This window comes from Piliocolobus tephrosceles, chromosome 18 (assembly GCF_002776525.5).
Source record: "Piliocolobus tephrosceles isolate RC106 chromosome 18, ASM277652v3, whole genome shotgun sequence".
NCBI lineage: Eukaryota > Metazoa > Chordata > Mammalia > Primates > Cercopithecidae > Piliocolobus > Piliocolobus tephrosceles.
Genome location: NC_045451.1, coordinates 67659363 through 67679701, shown reverse-complemented (window position 1 = coordinate 67679701; position 20339 = coordinate 67659363). Strand labels below are relative to the sequence as shown.

General features: G+C 44.8%; 1 protein-coding gene and 1 pseudogene across 1 annotated transcript in view; both read left to right on the top strand.

The window, feature by feature from the left end:
* The window catches only part of LAMA1 (laminin subunit alpha 1), a 165620-nt gene extending 155221 nt beyond the window's left edge, over window positions 1–10399 (top strand). Inside the window, exons 58-63 of the mRNA XM_026456029.2 lie at window positions 1341–1530; window positions 3006–3164; window positions 3713–3866; window positions 4964–5097; window positions 8832–9054; window positions 10046–10399. Coding sequence (XP_026311814.1) covers window positions 1341–1530; window positions 3006–3164; window positions 3713–3866; window positions 4964–5097; window positions 8832–9054; window positions 10046–10206 — 1021 coding nt within the window. The 3' untranslated portion in view covers window positions 10207–10399. The remainder of the gene's footprint in view (window positions 1–1340; window positions 1531–3005; window positions 3165–3712; window positions 3867–4963; window positions 5098–8831; window positions 9055–10045) is intronic.
* An 8075-nt stretch (window positions 10400–18474) lies between these two features.
* On the top strand, window positions 18475–18575 carry LOC111553626 (annotated as a pseudogene).
* The last annotated feature ends 1764 nt before the right edge of the window (window positions 18576–20339 follow it).

Here is a 20339-nt window from a genome sequence, read left to right as displayed (position 1 = left end):
AGAGAGTTACTCAAGACCGCCATGTAGCTACATGGTGCGGGGCCCCCTGCCCTGGGCTCTCAGCAGCCTGTGGACTCTCTTGGCTGTCACAGCCGCACACTCTCCTGGTTCCCTGCTCTCTCTCAGCCTTCCTTCCTCAGTCTCCCAGCTGAGAGTGCTGGGCCCTTCCACACGCTCTCCCAGGATGGCCTTCTATGTTCCGATCACCTTAAAATGGCACCTAGATACGGTAGCACCTACCTGTGTAGCTCTGGCCTCCACTTAGAACTCAGGGTTTGTGGGCCCACCGGCCACTCGAGATCTCCGTGTGGACTGGGACAGGTTCCAGGGTCACTGGACCAAGCTGTGTGGACTGGAACAGGCTCCTGGGCCTCATCACCCCGAACGGAATTCTCAGGCTCCCTCAGTCCTGCTCTCCTGCTCTTTGCCGTTGCCGCGGCCATGATCACCATTCACCTGGTTGCCCGAGGCCCAAGCCTAGAGGCTATTTTTTATTTCACTTGTTCTCACTCTCCAAATCCAGTCCATTGGCAAATCCTCTTGCTTCTTCCTCCAGAATGTTTCCTGAATCTGTTGAGTCCCCGCCGCCACCCTGGTCTAAGCCACCCACTGCTCCCTGTTGGCTGCCGTAACAGTTGCCTGATGGGGCCCGCTTCACCCCGACCCCTGACCGGTTCTGCAGTTTAGACAGGATCTCTGAAAGGAATACTCGGCCACTCCCCCTTTCAGAGCCCTCCTGTGACTTCCCATGGTGCTGAAAATCAACTCTCAAAGCCCCGCCTCCCTATGATGGCGCCACATCTGCCCTCGTCCTGTCCCGGGGTGCTCCCGTGGCACCCTGGTCCTTCTGACGGGGCCCCCCCAGGCGTAGCCTTCCTGCACACCTGCAGTGGCTCTCGTTCCCCCGCGGCCTCAGGTGGGCTTCCTGCTGCCCACCGTCATCAAGCCCCTCACTTTGCAGGGACTTGCCCGTTTCTGTCACTCAGAGCTCGGCTGAAATATCAGCTTTGCAGAGTTACCCGCGTTGACTACTTAAGGTAGCCACCGGTTGCCCTCTGCAGGACCCGCTTTAACTCCCTGGTGTGTTTCTGTGTTAGCTTCATGAGCAAAGGGATCTGATCTTCCTCTTTGTTCATGGCTTTATCCTCATCCTAAAACAGTCTGGCAGACAGAGGTAGGCAGTTAAATGAATGGATGTGTAAATGGATGAAGGAATGAATTTCCCTTTTTCCTGAGATGTTCCGTATAAACGCCGAAACAATCGTGGAGTCCTCTCTTTGAGGTTTTAAAAATGAAAAGTTAAAGTTTCCTTTCTCAACGCTGAGCGCTTGTTTTTCCAGGCTCTCGGTTGAGCTGAGTATCCGCACGTTCGCCTCCAGCGGCCTGATTTACTACGTGGCTCATCAGAACCAAGCGGACTACGCGGTGCTCCAGCTGCAGGGGGGCCGCCTCCACTTCATGTTTGACCTTGGCAAAGGCAGAACAAAGGTCTCTCACCCTGCACTGCTCAGCGATGGCAAGTGGCACACGGTACGATCTCAGGAGGCTTGTGCTGGCTGCTTCTGAGTTTTGTTCCGTGCATCACTGGGGTTCACTCCATTTCTCAAAGGCACATTATCCCCATTCATTTCTATCTCGTCGTATGTGTCTGGTGTCTCCCCCAGAGACTGCAAGTCTTGAAGGCAGGGATCTTTTCTGCTTCTGAAATACCCCCAGGGCCTTGCTTAGTACCTGACATGAAATAGACACTCAGCAAACATTGGCGGGATGGACAAAAGGTACTAGACATGTTCTCAACTTGGCAAGGAGTATGTAAAGCCTAACCTCCCCTTATGGCATTTGCTTTCTGATAACCAGGACTCTGGAGCGCTTTCTGGTGTGCAGCAGGCTTTACCTGTGCCTGTAATCGGCCAGCTGGGTTGTTCTTGTCCACTGCCCAGAAAAGCAAATGCACTAAGAATGGCAGGTTTTGCAGCGAAGAAAGAGTTTAATTATTGCAGAGGCAACTTTCCAGGAGATAATTATCAAAGCTGCCTCCCCAAGAATTCAAGGACTAGGGTTAAACCTTGTGCAAACAAGGATAATTTGGCAGCCGGGGGATACGGAATGGCAAATGCTGATTGATTGGATTGGGGAAGAAATCATAGGGCGTCGAAGTTGTCTTCTTGTGCTGAGTCAGTTTCTGGGTAGGGTTTACTGCTGTGGGTGGCGCCAGTCGGTTCATACTGAATGCAAAGTCTGAAAAAGATCTCAAATACCAGTCTTAGGTTTTACAATAGCAGTGTTATCTACAGGGGCCATTGGGGAAGTATATAAAGTTTGTGACTATTGGCTACATGATTCTTAAGTAATAAGTAGTTTAAAAAGGCAAAGTATAAAACAATGACTGGTTAGGGTTTAACTATGCCTACATCTTAGCCGAAGAAACAATGGCTGGCTAGAGTTTATGCCTGTATCTTAGCAGAATTCAGGCCCCATCACAATTCCAACCTTGTGGCATTTCCTTAATTTTACAGAGGTGATTTTGGTCCCTGAGCAAGAAGGAAATCAGTTTTAGGGAGGGACCGTTATCATCTGTTTTAAAGTTAAATATCCACTAAATTCCTCCCATTTCCGGAACAGATAAATTCCTCTGTTATCATCTTTGTTTTAAACTGTCAGCTAAATTCCTCCCATAGCTAGGTTGAATTAGCAAAGGCAGCTTATGAGGTTGGAAGCAAGATAGAGTCAGTTATGTCAGATTCCTCTTACTGTCATCATTTTTCTATGTCAGATTTCTTTCACTGTTAGAGTTTTTGCAAAGGCAGTTTCATACCTGCCTCCTTTCTTCTGCCAGGCTCAGCCGCTTTTCATCACCAACTGTCTAAAAATTTGAACCACCCTTTAGCATTGCATTCAGGTTGTTACAGCTCTCAGAAACAGATGTTGCATCTGTTAAAGTTGATACATCTGTTAAAGTTTTCTCAGATTCCTTAAAAATTATGCATGTTTTCACTTTGCTGTAGGTCAAGACAGATTATGTTAAAAGAAAAGGCTTCATCACGGTTGACGGCCAAGTGTCCCCCGTGGTGACCGTGGTGGGAGACGGAACCACGCTGGATGTGGAGGGTTTGTTCTACCTAGGAGGCCTGCCCTCCCAGTACCGGGCCAGGAAAATTGGAAACGTAAGCAGCATTTTCTGTACTGACATTTTACCTTTGTTGTGGTTGTGCTTATTTTGTGGAAGAGCATAGCTGACGGCATCTTTATGTGTGAATTACCTTGTTTGAACCTGGGGCTTGTGGAGAAGTTGACTTTGCAGGCGTGTCCACAGATCATGTGCCAGGGCCACCCCTCAGAACCCATCAGTCTTTCCAGCCCCTTAGGTCATGAGCAGCTCCCTTTCCGCAGCCACATGGCCAACAGCACAATTCAGGGAAGCCCAGCAGATGCGTATTCGCACCTTAGTAAACTCCGCAGGTTTTTATTTCCACGATATTTCACTAAAATAATAGAAAACACTTCCACGGCGTTATTGGCAAAGATACTCAAATGGTAGCTCTAACTTAGACATTCATGTGAAGTATTATGGCAATTAAAGTTTTTTTTTTTTAAAAAGATAACATTTTAATGTGTTTTATTGAGACCAATCTGATGAAGTGGAAGGAAAATGTGTCCAGGCCCTTCTCGTTAGAATCAACCACCGTCTACTCTTCCATGTCATTTGGCTTAGATCACCCACAGCATCCCTGCCTGCATTGGGGACGTGACGGTTAACAGCAAACAGCTGGACAAGGACAGCCCGGTGTCCACCTTCGTGGTGAACAGGTGCTACGCAGCGGCCCAGGAGGGAACGTTCTTTGATGGAAGCGGATACGCAGCTCTTGGTATGTGTCAGCAACACTCTCGAAAGCAGTCCCCGGCGGAGCCTGGACTCTAAAGCAATGCAGATCCGAGAGTACGAGACAGGACCCCCTGGACAAGGCTACAGGAAAACCACATTGAGTTCAGTATTCCAGTTGATTCCTCATTTCTTGGCGTAAAAAGCCTTCTCAGGTCTCGTGCTATCTGGATGGCCTGACAAAGTCTCCTGCCAGGAGCAGTGTGACTCCTGACAGAGGCCAGACATGGGGTGCTAGTTTCATCTATACTTTCCCCAGGTTCTGTAATGCACACTCAGTATCCAAGTTAAGAAAGGACTTTGAATTAAAAATCAGCAGCATCAAATGTCTAGACCAGCTGGCGCCAGGGAGGCTGTGCAGAAGTTTGGGTGGGGAAGAGGGGGAAGCCAGCAGAACATCTCTCGTTCACTCTGCACTTCCTGTCTCCTGTTCCTGGGGCTCAGGCTGCAGCCCTGCTGGGCAGCCCCCTCCGTGGCCTCAGTACCCCTCGCAACCCCCAGGTATGCTCTGGGCATACCACCTTCTCCCCTTTTTCCTTCAGCCCTGGTCACGGTAACAACTGCCTGCTCTGGCCAATAGCCCTATTGTGACTCCTCAGCTTTTTTTATCACCTGAATTAAAAAATCATTCCATTCAGTCCCCACCTCTACCAAATTTAGTATGGACTCTGATACACTCAGTAAATGATGATTCCTCCAAATACACAGATACCAGGAAAATAAAGTGGACTATTCTTGGATGATGATAAGGGGATTCCAGTGATCAAATCCCAACAGCCCACGGGAAAGACTGCCGCAGGGAGGATGTGTCCACAGGGTGAGGCAGAGCCACATGCTTCTGCGGCCACAGATGAAGGAGACGCCTGGCTCTGCTCTGGCCTGGCTGGCTGCACGCGTCTTCTTTAAAAGCTCCATGATGTGGAAGCCGAGACTCAGAGGGCAGGAGTGACCTGCTGGTGGGGATGGAGCTGGATCCAAAGGAGGAGCTAGAGCCAGGTCCCCCGACCCTTAGCCAGGAGCCCAAATGCTCAACCTGGGCCTGGCAGCGCTCACCCTGACTTGGGCCGTCCTTGTGTGTTACAGTCAAAGAGGGCTACAGAGTCCAGGCAGATGTGAACATCACACTGGAGTTTCGAACCTCCTCGCAGAATGGCGTCCTCCTGGGGGTCAGCACTGCCAAAGTGGATGCTATTGGACTAGAGCTTGTGGACGGCAAGGTGGGCGCTTCCTCTCCATGGGGTCTTCCTCCCCCTAGTGGCAGAGACAGAGCAATTGAGAAACAGCAGATTCAAATTCACAACTGTCTGTTCTTATGGAGTCAAACAATGGTCCCATTACTATTTAAAAAACAGATATGGCTACAAAAAAAACTTTTTTGTTTATTTTTTAAAAGCTTTTTTTCAAAAATAACTTTTTATATGTTTGAAAGTAAGCTTTCAGCAAAATTACAACTATAATACAAAGAATTTTTTTTCCTGAGCCATCTGAGAATAAGCTGCTGACCTGATGCCCTATCCCTTCTAATAATTTTTTTTAACTTTTTATTTGGAAATGATTACAGATTCATAGGAAGTTGCAATGAAATGTACAGGGAGGGCCCCATGCACCCTTCACCCAGACCCAGGTTTCCCAGTGGTAGCATTATGCATTTTTTTTTTTTTTTTGAGACAGAGTTTTGCTCTTGTTGCCCAGGCTAGAGTGCAATGATGCAATCTCAGCTCACTGCAACCTCTGCCTCCCAGGTTCAAGTGATTCTACTGCCTCAGCCTCTTGAGTAGCTGGGATTACAGGCATGCACCACCATGCCAGGCTAATTTTGGTATTTTTTAGTAGAGACCAGGTTTCACCATGTTGGTCAGGCTGATCTCGAACTCCTGACCTTGTGATCTGCCTGCCTCGCCTCCCGAAGTGCTGGGATTACAAACATTATGCATTTTTCTAGCACAATCAAGATACTTAATTGTATCAATACCAAAAGGCTCCCCCTTAATACCCCATCATGGCCACACCCAACTCCTGTACCCCTAATCCTAGGCAACCGCTAATCTGTTTGCTGTCCCTCTAATTTCTGTTTCGCCAGTGTTGTATCAGTGAAGTGACGCAGTAGGTATCCTTTTGAGATCAGCTTTTCACACTTAGCCTGACCTCGGGAGGTTCATCTGGATGGTTGTGCATATCAGCAGTCTGTTCCCTTTTGTGGTGGAGTATTACTCCATGGGATAGACGTACCACGCTCTAATTTTTTTAATGTAAAACACGTTATTTTTTTCTGTGACTATCTGCTCTTGCTTTTCAGCCTCTCATGTCCCTCTCCTGCTGGCAACAAAATGAAGTCAACAATTTGCAGTACTCATCCTTTAGTCTCCTGCTTGAAAACCGCCTCCATCGCAGTTTCTCCCAGTTCTCACTTTCCTTCGTCTCCCCTTTGGGGCTGTGTGGGCACAGGCAGGATGCAGGGCAGGGAGTCTCGATGACGTTTTCCTTTCTGTGGGCTCTCTCGTGGACAGCAGCTCAGCCATAGCTCAGTCTCCTGGTCTTCAGGGCAGCCTCTTACAGTGACTGGTCCTGGGTCTCAGTGTTGCCCCTGCGTGGGGGCTGCTCCTGGAGAGTTTGGCCAGTGTCCCTTTCAGCTCAGGCCTCTCATCCTGGTTGTCACGGGTAGTGCCACCTCTTCATCTTCCCCCTTCCCCGTGGGGTCATGTGCACACTTGGGGATTTCTGCCAGGCCACACAGAGGCCGTGGGGAATCAGGGATGGTGTCTCTCTGGTCTTCTCTCTACGTTTTAACAGCATTTCTGCAGCACTGTGGTCAGTGCTTGTTATTGTGGGAGTTAAGATGCCTGAATTTTCCAACACTAGTGCCTCTTGCAAGGCAGGGAACAAGTCTCCATGTTCTAGATTCCCCAGGACTTAGTGGTTGTGTCTAGTACTTCCCTACTTACTCCCTGCTGGGTTTTGACCCCCCCCCCCCACCACCATGGTATCCTAGAGTGGGGATGGGGAGCCTTTGGCCCTTCACCTCTTTTCCAATTCATGTCAAAACAGAACTAACTTGATGTCATATTGCTGCCTCTCTACACTGACTTACAGCCAACTTTTTCCCTCATCTATACTTTAAAAACTTTTGTATCTATTTGCATGTTTTTATGTGATATCTAAAAAATGTTATCGGGGCCAGGTGATTCCAAAACTTTGGGAGGCTGAGGCAGGAGGACTGCTTGAGCCCAGGAGTTTGAGACCAGCCTGGGCAATGTAGCAAGACCCCCATCTCTGTTTTTGAAAAATATTTTACTTAGATTAATAAAAAATTAAAAATGCAATCAGAAGTGTAGTTGCTACAAACAATGTAATTTTCTGTTGTATTATACATTTTACCTCATTGGACTATTATTTATAGTTCTTTTTAAACATTTTTAGTTGTTGCCTAAGGGTTTATGACCTATATTTTTAATTGTCACAGTCCACCTTGAAATAATACTGAGCAGCTTCGAATATAGCATAACAATCTTCAAAAAGTACATTTGAAATCTTCCCTCCTGTCTTAGTCTGCTTGGGGTGCCAGAACAAGAACCACAGACTGTGTGGCTTAAACAATGGAAATTTGTTTTCTTGCCATTCTAGAGACTAGAGTCCGAGATCAATGTGTTGGTAAGGTTCTTGATTCGGAGGCCTCTCTCTTTGATCACAGATGTCTCGTTCTCCCTGTGTTCTCACGTGGTCTTCCCTCTGTGCATGTTTGTGTCCTAATCTCTTCTTGTAAAGACACAGTCAGATTGGATGAGGGCCACCCTGGTGACTCATCTTTACTTAATTACCTCTAAAAGCTCCATCTTCAAATACAATCACATTCTGAGGTACTAGGGGTTCGGACTTCAGCATATGAATTTTGGAGGGGGCGGTCTTCAGCCCATAACACCTCCTATCTTTTGCAAAGCTGAGATCTCTTTACTCGCTGTGGGAGAGCATCTACGGTTCATCAGAAGAGAGTTAGTAAATATTCGCTCATAGGTGCTATCAATAGGTATGACCGGGCCAGGTGTGGTGGCTCACATCTGTAATCCTGGCACTTTGGGAGGTCGAGGCCGGCAGATCACCTGAGGTCAGGAATTTGAGACCAGCCTGGCCAACATGGTGAAACCCTGTCTACTAAAAATACAAAAATTAGCAGGACGTGGTGGCGGGCGCCTGTAGTCCCAGCTATGTGGGACACTGAGGCAAAAGAATCACTTGAACCCGGGAGGTGGAGTTTGCAGTGAGTCAAGACCACGCCCACTGCACTCCAGCCTGGACAACAAGAGTGAAACTCCATCTCAAAAACAAAAAATATATGACCAGCACCTCCAGTAAGGCTATTAACTCCTAAAATGTCCTAAAAATGAGGCCCGCATTTAAGGATGCAATGTGCTCGGACTTGTGGTCATGAAGGTGGCCATTTGCCCTTTCTGGAATTTGAGGAATAGTGTAACATCTGAATTTTTTTTTTTTTTTTTTTTTTTTTTGGAGACGGAGTTTCGCTCTTGTTGCCCAGGCTGGAGTGCAATGGCACAATATTGGCTCACTGCAACCTCCACCTCCCAGGTTCAAGCAATTTTCCTGCCTCAGCCTCCCGAGTTGCTAGGATTACAGGCGTGTGCCACCACACCTGGCTAATTTTTTTGTATTTTTAGTAGAGACGGGGTTTCTCCGTGTTGCTCACGCCAGTCTTGAACTCCTGACCCCAGGTGATCCACCCGCCATGGCCTCCTAAAATGCCGGGCTTACAGGCGTGAGCCACCACACTCGGCCATCATCTGAATCCTTGAAAAGGCTCTTTTTCAAAATTATTTTCTGTTTCTCATGTTAGCTCTCCTTTTAAACATAATGCTGCAATTTTATCCACTCCAAGAGCTTATACAAATGGACTGTGTTCCTTAAATACACAAAAACTCACCAAGATATTTGCTTTGTTTAGGTCTTGTTCCATGTCAACAATGGTGCTGGCAGGATAACAGCCACATATGAGCCCAAAACCGCCACTGCGCTCTGTGATGGAAAATGGCACACACTTCAAGCTAACAAAAGCAAACACCGTATCACTCTGATTGTTGATGGGAACGCAGTTGGCACTGAAAGTCCACACACCCGCTCTACCTCGGTGGACACCAACAATCCCATTTATGTTGGTGGCTATCCTGGTATGTACGGGTACCTGCTCTTCCACTCAAAAGGGGCACTGTTCCTGGAGGAAGTCTTGGTTCAAGTGGATGTAGAATAGGGATTGAGAAAGGTACATGGTTTGGCTTGCTGAGTCTTTTACCATTTTAGAAAGGCCATTTCAAATCCTTAAGAATTCTTGGAAAACTTAAAATAATCTAGACACACAAGTTAATCATTGGGTAAGACTGTGAGAACGTTGGGTCTGATATAAAGGCAGCTGGATGACTTACCCAAAGTAAATTTCATGACTCTCAGACTTGGGAGTCATTTTAGGTCTAGGGAATCATTTTAGGAGACAAACTCGTGACTCATCTCTCTGGTCAACTTTGGATTAGAATTATGTATTTTAGATGTTCCAAGGAATTGTTGCAAATAATAAAATAAACACCTGTTGTATGACTTAAGTTATAAGTAGGCCTTAAAATTTTATATATTTAAAGTTTTTGGCCAGGTGTGGTGGCTCACGCCTATAATCCCGGCACTTTGGGAGGCCAAGGTGGGTGGATCACTTGAGGTTACAAGTTTGAGACCAGCCTGACCAACATGGTGAAACCCTGTCTCTACTGAAAATATAAAAATAAGCCGGATGTGGTGATGGGTGCCTGTAATCCCAGCTACTCAGGAGGCTGAGACAGGAGAATCACTTGAACCCAGGAGGCAGAGGTTGCACACATCAAGAGGTATGAATCACCTCTTGTGTGAGTGAGCCGAGATCACGCCACTGCACTCCAGCCTGGGTGACAGAGCGAGACTCTATCTCAAAAAAAAAAAAAAAAAAAAGAAAAAAAAAGTTTCTCTGAATTCTGCTATTCACTGACACCACATATGTGGGAAATATTCTTCTAATTTTAATAGTGAAAAATTTTAAAAACAAAATAACCCACTTGAGATTATTTCTGTTCCTTTTGTGCTATGGATCGCATTTCAACAAAATTAAGCAAGATTTGTCTTCTCTTCTTTCCTGAACAGCTGGTGTGAAGCAAAAATGCCTGAGCAGCCAGACCTCGTTCCGCGGGTGTTTGAGGAAGCTAGCGCTGATTAAGAGGCCGCAGGTGCAATCCTTTGACTTCAGCAGAGCGTTTGAACTGCACGGAGTTTTTCTTCATTCCTGTCCTGGGACGGAGTCTTGAACTTCAAGCAGAATCCTCAGTTGGAATAATTGCTAGTATTTTGAAAAGAAGTGTTTGTGTGAATTAAGAATCTCTTCAGTTCATATTTCATTTCCAACTCAGGTTAAGTGTTTCTGGGGAGAGATGTTGTGTTTATGTTACACTAAAACCACATGTGCAACAAATACCTCTATTAAATGGTCTAAAATGTAAATTGAATTCCCTGGCTCTCTTTTTTAACATGTTTTTTAAAAAATAAATCTTTATACACATTGAATGTTCTGTTGATTACTTGATAGTATTTTATGTTTTTCATTTTGAGCTTTTAAAAAAGTGTCAATACAGATGATAACAGATTAGAGTACGAAGCCTTTTATTTCTTCAAGAAAACTCTAAGCTCCAATTTCTACAACAGACAAGCAATGTTCATTGATTAATTCCACATGAGCACACCAGCTGTTGGCCACAAAACCTTTTAAGGAGGCGCCAGCAAGTCACAGGGGCAAAGGGAGCAAAGGAAGGAGCCGGACCCTCCTCGGACGTGGCCTTGTGCTGTCAGGACCTCACCTAACGGCGCATTTTGCGGGACAGAAAGAAAGAAAAGATGGCATCATTTTAGGTTAGTGCTTCCTTTATTGTCAATTTTATTTTCACCACTTGGAATGAAACAGTTTGCCTTAATCAGCTACTTTTCTGGGATGATGTGTGTAATTTGAAAAGAGGGAACATTTTAAAACCATGTAAGTATATTATTTTAATGGACCAAGCAGCTGTAGACCCAGATTTCTGAAATTGCATTCAGTCCCCTCCACATTCATTTGAGTTCTGCTCTGTGGCTGCAGCTCAGGTCACAGTGGCCGCTATCCATATCTTTTAGAAAAATGATCCCATTTTCCAAATGCTCACTTGAGTGGTCTCCACCTATCTTAGCCGTGAGCTGCTTTTCCAACATGGAGGAGGCCAGAGTTTGTGTCTCTGAGAGATTTTGATTGGATAAACAAGGAAGGCAGCTGTGCTCCTGGTCCCCATCCCTATTCTGTGCCTTCCCTATGTTTTTTGAACCCTTAGGGGGATTCACACCTCTTGATGTTATTTGAAATGTGTAATTCTTTCCCATGTAAATACCTGCATGAAGACGTTCCTTAGAGAAAGGCAGCTGCTAGTTGTGGACGTGCTGATGGTTCTGTAGCACCAGCCGTGGGAGGAGAGCAGACTTTTCTTTCTTTCTTTTTTTTTTTTTTATTATTATTATACCTTAAGTTCTAGGGTACATGTGCACAACGTGCAGGTTTGTTACATATGTATACTTGTGCCATGTTGGTGTGCTGCACCCATTAACTCGTCAGCACCCATCAACTCATCATTTACATCAGGTATAACTCCCAATGCAATCCCTCCCCCCATCCCCCTCCCTGTGATAGGCCCCGGTGTGTGATGTTCCCTTTCCCGAGTCCAAGTGATGTCATTGTTCAGTTCCCACCTATGAGTGAGAACATGCGGTGTTTGGTTTTTTGTTCTTGCGATAGTTTGCTGAGAATGATGGTTTCCAGCTGCATCCATGTTCCTACAAGGGAGACAAACTCATCCTTTTTTATGGCTGCATAGTATTCCATGGTGTATGTGTGCCACATTTTCTTAATCCAGTCTGTCACTGATGGACATTTGGGTTGGTTCCAAGTCTTTGCTGTTGTGAATAGTGCCGCAATAAACATATGTGTGCATGTGTCTTTATAGCAGCATGATTTATAATCCTTTGGGTATATACCCAGTAGTGGGATGGCTGGGTCATATGGTATATCTAGATCTAGATCCTTGAGGAATTGCCATACTGTTTTCCATAACGGTTAAACTAGTTTACAATCCCACCAACAGTGTAAAAGTGTTCGTATTTCTCCACATCCTCTCCAGCACCTGTTGTTTCCTGACCTTTGAATGATTGCCATTCTAACTGGTGTGAGATGGTATCTCATTGTGGTTTTGATTTGCATTTCTCTGATGGCCAGTGATGATGAGCATTTTTTCATGTGTCAAGAGAGCAGACTTTTCAAAGGCAGCTGGGCCCAGAAGGGGCAGGTGCCCAACTCAGCAGCAGTGCCCATGCCCCAAGAACCTCTGCTGTGCCGTGGGTGTTCTTTGGTTTCGTGTTTCTGTGGAAACCAGCTACAATGTGAGATGAAGGCTCAGACATTCCAGATCCTGGTCTACCATGTTGGGTGAGGAAGTGCCCAAAACCAGGACGTAGAGCACAGACTGTGGAGCTGCCTTGAGCTTTGCACTCCAGCCCTGCCTCCACCCCCGCTTTAACAGAGTTAAAACGGAGCATGGGCCTTTCATGAGTACAGCTGTTCACAAGGTCTCTCTGAAGGATTCCTCAGGAAAACCCACCAGCTCCCCTCTGGCCTTTCACAAGCACAGAGTCGAGTGACCTGGGTGTAGATCTGTCCCCGTGACCTTGAGCCTGCACTCCCAGGTCAGACACCAACTGTGGTTCCCACCTCGGGTTCTCACACTCCTCTCACCAAGTCTGGACTCAGGTTCTTAGAGAGGGTTGCCAGATAAAACACAGAACCCAGGGAAATCTGAATTTCAGATAAACACCACAGACAAGTTTTTAGTGTAAGCACATGCTAAATATTGCACAGCATCCTGTGTTTTTCATTTGCTAAATCTGGCAACCCTACTTTGGAGGCTCAAGGGCATAAAAAGATTATGACACCCTTTCCCTCACTGCCAAGTGATTCCAAATAAAAGCAAATCTATGTCTTAAAGCACGTGCAACAAAATCTATTGACGATCATATTTTTCTCATGACGCCTTTACTGAGATATCTGATTTCTTTCCAAACTCTAATTTTGGTGCCAAAAGTCCTTGTTTAGTCTGTCAATTAATGTAGTACTTTTTTTATTGTGGCAAAATATAAAAAATATAAACTTTACCATTTTAAGCCATCTTTAAGTGTACATTTCCATGAAATTCAATACATTTATAATGGTGTACAACCACTACCATTTATCTCCAGAATTCTTTTCATCTTGTAAACCTAAAACCCTGTACCAATTAAACAGTAAGCCCCCATTCCTTCTTTCCCTCAGCCCCTGGCAACCACCATTCTTACTTTCTGTCTCTACAAATTTGACCACTCTAGGTACTTCATATAAGTGACTTACCATAATAGCTTCAAGGTTCATCTGTGTTTAGCATGTGTCAGAATTTCCTCCCTTTTAATTGTGAATAACATCCCATTGTATGTATAGACATTTTACTTATCCATTCATCCCTTGATGGGTACTTGGCTATTGTAAATAGTGCATGATGAACATGGATGCACAAGTATCTGTTCAGAGTCCCTGCTCTCAATTCTTTGGGGTATATACCCAGAAGTGGAATTGCTGGATCATATGGTAAATCTATTTGTAATTTTTAAATTTTTATTTTATTTTTTAGACAGTCTGATTCTGTCACCCAGGCTGCAGTTCAGTGGTGTGATCTTGGCTCGTGGCAACCTCCGCCTCCTAGGCTCAAGCAATTCTTTTGCCTCAGTCTCCCGAGTAGCTGGGACTACAGGCAGGTGCCACCACGCCTGCCTAATTTTTGTATTTTTAGTAGAGACAGGTTTCACCATGTTGGCCAAGATGGTCTCAAACACCTGACCTCAAATGATCCACTAAGTGTTGGGATTATAGGCATGAGCCACCGCACCTGGCCCCATTTGTAATTTTTTGAGAAAGAACTATACTGTTTTCCGTAGCATGCAGCACTGTTTCCAAGCCTCAGTTTCTTCATCTGAAAAAGAGATTGTGATAACAACCTCAAAAAGGTATCACAATATTTAGAAAATAGTATTAAATTTTTTTCAGAAATAAAGAGAGCACCTGGATAAGCCAGTAGCATTGACCATAGAGAAATTTAATCCTCAGTCACAGCTGCCTTCCAAAAACGTCCAACAACCAGATGGATTTATAGGCAAGCATTGGCAAACATGAGAAAAAAGAAGAAAACTGACCAGCTCGTTTAACACTGGTGGAATAACTTCATACGAAACAAGAGAAGTATAAAACAATTATAGACCAACTTATGGACTTAGATGTAAATATCTTTTATAAAATACTAATAAATAATTCAGTCCTTAGGGGAAATGATAACTAAGTACATTTGCAAACCCATAAGTTCTTCTTTCTATTGTCGCATGTGGTAATGTTTTTTTTTTTGAGACGGAGTCTTGCTCTGTCGCCCGGACTGGAGTGCAGTGGCCGGATCTCAGCTCGCTGCAAGCTCCGCCTCCCGGGTTCCCGCCATTCTCCTGCCTCAGCCTCCGGAGTAGCTGAGACTACAGGTGCCCGCCACCTCGCCCAGCTAGTTTTTGTATTTTTAGTAGAGACGGGGTTTCACCGTGTTAGCCAGGATGGTCTCGATCTCCTGACCTCGTGATCCTCTCGTCTCGGCCTCCCAAAGTGCTGGGATTACAGGCTTGAGCCACCGCGCCCGGCCGGTAATATTTTTATTATGGTCAAACATTTGGTATAAGATCTACCCCCTTAACATATGTTAAGTGCCTGATACAGTATTGTTAACTGTAAGCACCATGCTGTGTAGACAGTAGATCCCTAGAGCTTACTCAACTTGTCTAACTGAAACTTTATTTTTATTTATTTATTTATTCTGAGATGGTGTTTCACTCTTGTTGCCCAGGCTGGAGTGCAATGGCATGATCTCGGCTCACTGCAACTTCCGCCTCCTGGGTTCAAGTGATTCTTTTGCCTCAGCCTCCTGAGCAGTTGGGATTATAGGCACACACCATACCCAGCTAATTTTTGTATTTTTAGGAGAGACGGGGGGCGGGGGGGGCGGTCTCACCATGTCAGCCAGGCTGGTCTCGAACTCCTGACCTCAGGTGATCCACTCGCCTCGGCTTCCCAAGTGCTGGGATTACAAGCATGAGCCACCATGCCCAGCACTCTCTGTTTCTATGAGTCACTATTTTAGATATCACATATAAGTGGAATCATGCAGTGTATGACTCTGTTCTCACACTGCTGTAGAGAAATAGCTGAGACCGGGTAATTTATAAAGAAAAGGGGTTTAATTGGCTCACAGTTCTGCAGGCTTTATAGGAAGCTTAACAGTTTCTGTTTCTGGGCAGGCCTCAGGGAACTTCCAATCATGGCAGAAGGCAAAGGGGGAATAAGACATTTCACATGGCAGGAGCAAGAGGAAGAGAGAAAAAGTGGGGAGATGCTACACACTTTGAAACAACCAGATCCTTCGATAACTCACTCACTTGTCAGCAGAACAGCACCAAGGAGATGGTGCTAAACCATTCATGAAGGACCAACCACCCCCTACCGGGATCCAGTCACCTCCTGCCGGCCCCCACCTCCAACACTGGGGATTACAATTCAACATGAGATGTGGACGGGGACACAAATCCAAGCCATATCATACAGCATTTGTCCTTTTGTGACTGGCTTATTTCACTTAGCATAACCTCCATGTTGTAGTGTACAGAGAGATTTCCTTCTCTGTTCAGACAGGATAATATTCCTTTGTACGCACACACCAAGTTTTCTTTACCCATTCAGCCACCAACAGACATTTGGGTTGATCCCATATCTTGGCTGGTGTGACTAACGCTGCAATGAACATGGGAAGGCAGATAGCTCTTCAGTATTTTGATTTCAATTCTTTGGGCTATATATCTAGAAGTGGGATTTCTGGATCAGATGGCAGTTCTCTTTTTAATTTTTTGAGGAACCTCATGCTGTTGAGGAACTGTTGGGAGGAAAAGGGGTAAGGAGAGAGAAAACAGAGTCCACTGGGACTGATCCTGGAGGACCCAGCAAAGTCCAGCAGGTAGAAAGGACACAGTATGCCTTGGGATGCGGCAGGATTTTCCATCAGGAGAGTGTCATGTTGAAATGATGCATTGGGTGTTATAAGCTGGCCGGAGAGTGTAGCCTGAGTGGGCTGGTTGGGCAAGAATAACGAAGTGTGGCTGCTGGACAGGGTTGTGACAGGGGACAGGAGGATTGCTTGGAAATGTGAGAGGCTCTGCATCACATATGTTAGCTTTAGGCTGTGATAGCCTGAAAGGTTCAGCAAGGAGCTTGGGGCAACGAGAATGATGGTTCCATGAACAGGAGAGATCTCGTGAGAAAAATGATGAGGTAAGTTTTGAATGTGTTGAGTTTAAGAGGATGGTGAGAGCATCCGAAGGGAGATGTCCTGACTGGTTGGATGGAGAAGAAAGGTGGTCAGATGGGCCAGAGAGCTGGCTAACGGGCAGAGGCCTGGGTACTGCTGCCTGCACAGTGTGGCAAGACCACCACTGAGTCCTGGCTGAGGAAGCATCAAGGTGGCCCTGAGAGCTGCACGCTAAGGCTCACCTGCCCAGAGGCTCTCACTGGGCAGGACTGTGTGTGGACATTCTCTACGCACTGCTAGGTTCTGATCAGGGCTCTTCCACGAAATAGCGGTTCAGCATCTCAGTGGCTGAAATGTATGCTCATTAACATTTCATTTCTTTTGCATTCTGCAAATGGTTTCTGTTACCACGTTTTATTTTCTAAAGGTAATACTTTAAGAAAAAAAAAAAGACCAGAGGCTGGGAGCAGTGGCTCACGCCTGTAATCCCAGCACTTTGGGAGGTGGAGGTGGGCAGATCATGAGGTCAGGAGATCAAGACCATCCTGACTAACCCGGTGGAACTCCGTCTTTACTAAAAAATACAAAAAATTAGCCGGGGGTGGTGGTGGGCGCATTGTAGTCCCAGTTGCTCGGGAGGCTGAGGTAGGAGAATGGCGTGAACCCGGGAGGCGGAGCTTGCAGTGAGCTGAGATGGAGCCACTGCACTCCAGCCTGGGCAACAGAGCGAGACTCCGTCTCAAAAATAAAATAAAAAATAAAAATAAATATATATGTATATATATATGTATATATATGTGTGTGTGTGTGTGTGTGTATATATACAAATATAAAATTAGTGATTCAAAGATAAGGAAGTTTCACTGTTTTTCTTATAACAACAATACTACTTGATATCTGTGGCACTTTCTTCTTCCCCAGTGGCAGAAACTTTATAATGGCTGAGTGTATATTTTTAAATGTCACACAATGCCCCAGGTGTGTTCCCCTCAGCCGTCATAAACTCCCTCTCCACACAGCTACCTGCTTTTCCCTCTGGCTTGGAACTGTGGCTGAAGATAATTCTCCAGTACCTGCCTCCGTGATATTCTGCCCTGCGTCCTGCCCAGGACGCTTCTCACAGCCGCAAGCTGTGTTACTTACTTGTTCCTAAGGGGACAGTCTCCAGCACAGTTCCGAACGTCTGAAGGAAGTCAACGGGAAGCATCGATCAATTTCCTGCCTCAGACTACAAAATGGATCTGGGCACATCTCCCATCACTTTGTGATACCCGTTTTCTTTTTCTTCTTGAAACTGTACTGTATTGAAGGTGTATTTCTCTGTCAAGTTCATATTTTACATAGTTTTCAAAATTTCCACAGTATCACATACATTCCAAGTGCTCATGGCTCCCGTCTGTATTTTATGGTGTGCGGGCACATCTTTGCCTTCTGGCGCCCTTGGTAAGTCTTCCCGGACAGCCCCCTGCAGTGTTGACCGCCCTGGAAATGTTCTGGTTCTCTTTTTTATTTTTGTTATTTTTATTTTTATTTTTGAGATGGAATCCCGCTCTGTCGCCCAGGCTGGAGTGCAGTGGCGCCATCTCGGCTCACTGCAAGCTCCGCCTCCCGGGTTCCCGCCATTCTCGGCCTCAGCCTCCCCAGTAGCTGGAACCACAGGCGCCCTTTTTTAGTAATTTTTTTTTTTTTTTTCTAGAAGAGACAGGGTTTCACCGTGTTAGCCAGGATAGTCTCCATCTCCTGACCTCCTCATCCTCCCACCTCGGCCTCCCAAAGTACTGGGATCACAGGCGTGAGCCACCACGCCTGGCGGAAACTGTTCTGGTTCTTAATGGCTCTAAGTTATGCTAGGTTCTCCCCTCAGATTGGATGGTCTCCTCGAAGAACCTCTAGCTGTTTTATAGTTCCTTTAAGGTCGATATTCTGTTGGATATTTCTTAGGCATTTCTCCCTAACATACTAGTTAATATAATAAGGACATGGCAGAGGTTATTAGTACATAATTATTAAACTGAATACTAGTTTCTCATTTTTCTCTAAACATACTTCAGCAGTGTCGTTGCTCCCATAAATTTCAAAAGATCTTTGCAAATGTAATACTTCTGAGCCATCTAATTAGTATTGAAATAGAACCAAATCATGGCTCGCTTTGGTAGCACATATGTTATACTAAAAGTGGAGCCATCCAGAGGTTAGCATGGGTCCTGTGCAAGGATGACATGCAAATTCGTGAAGCATTCCATATTTTTAAAAGTCTAATAAAAAATTAAAAAATAATCTTAAAATGACAAAATCAGCCATTTTGCAACGTATTCCCAAAAGAAGATCTACAGGCTTAATGGTTTTCATAATATACAGTGAAGTTTTCAAGTTAATATACCCTGAAATGTAAAAACTATCAGGACTTTTTTTCACAGGGTGACAATGGCAGAGCTCATGTTCCTTTCAAACCCCTTCAGTGTCCGACAATGGGACCCACATCCGCTGTCTGAAGCAAGGGCTTGGAGGGGAACATAATGAAAATCACTGTTTTCTCTCTGAGTAACATTTTAAAAACGATGTTGTCTTTTCACAGTATATGCTGAGCATAAGTTATAAAGTATTGAAACATGAACTCTGGTGTGAATGCTAAAGAACTGTGGTCTCTGTTCACACGGTTATAAAAGAGACAAGTTTATTTTAACGAGAACCCTTCTATGCATCAGGCATTTCATCCATGATTTAATGTTTAGTATGTGTTTGAAATTCAAATGTGATTTTCTGATATGAATAAAACACAGTAAAATCTTTGCTAAAAATGGAACAATGCTGAATTGTGTCCCTGAAGGTGGTCAGAAGAAAACAATTAGAGGAAGAACATCAGTCAAGGGAGCAGGTAGGAGATCGTAAAGAATAGACACACACCAGAGGATGCATGTGCGGCTTTGCTACCCAGACTAGAAGGTCGGTATGATGTAGGTATGAATAAGGAGTTAGTGTGATTAATACTATGTGGCTTAAATGTAATTCTGCACCCTTGAGGTCTGATTAAATTGAACATGGAATTTAAGAAGTATGAGTAAAAATGACAAACGAAAGGAAATGATCAAGACAATTCACTGTCTAGTTCTAGGAAAAGTGTTCAAGCTTGGAAGAAGACTCAGTGGAAAGCTTTTGATTTAGGTAGGATTGGAAGCAAACAAACTAAAGAAAATCTTTTTTAGTAAGCTAACCTAAAAGGAAACACATTTTTTCTTCTTTTATTAGGGGTTACATTGAAATTGAGTGAATTGGAGGGAAGGAATCCTAAAATGATAAACTCACCAGGCAAATCACTGAATTACTGCTGATTCTTACAGCACTTTCCAAAGTTAAGTCCTCATAAGACAATATGATACTGGCTGTGGGTTTGTCATAAATAGCTCTTATTATTTTGAGATACATCCCATAAGTACCTACTTTATTGAGAGTTTTTAGCATGAAGGGTTGTTGAATTTTGCTGAAGGCCTTTTCTGCATCTGTTGAGATTATCATGTGGCTTTTGTCTTTGGTTCTGTTTCTATGATGGATTATGTTTATTGATTTGCATATGTTGAACCAGCCTTGCATTCCAGGGATGAAGCTCACTTGATCATGGTGGATAAGCGGATAAGCTTTTTGTTGTGCTGCTGGATTTGGTTTGCCAGTATTTTATTGAGGATTTTTGCATCGATGTTCATTAGGGATATTGGTCTAAAATTCTCTTTTTTTGTTGTGTCTCTGCCAGGCTTTGGTATCAGGATGATGTTGGCCTCATAAAATGAATTAGGGAGGATTCCCTCTTTTTCTATTGATTGAAATAGTTTCAGAAGGAATGGTGCCAACTCCTCCTTGTACCTCTGGTAGAATTTGGCTGTGAATCCGTATGGTCCTGGACTTTTTTTCGTTGGTAGGCTATTAATCATTGCCTCAATTTCAGAACCTGTTATTGGTCTATTCAGGGATTCAACTTCTTCCTGGTTTAGTTTTGGGAGGGTGTGTGTGTCCAGGAATTG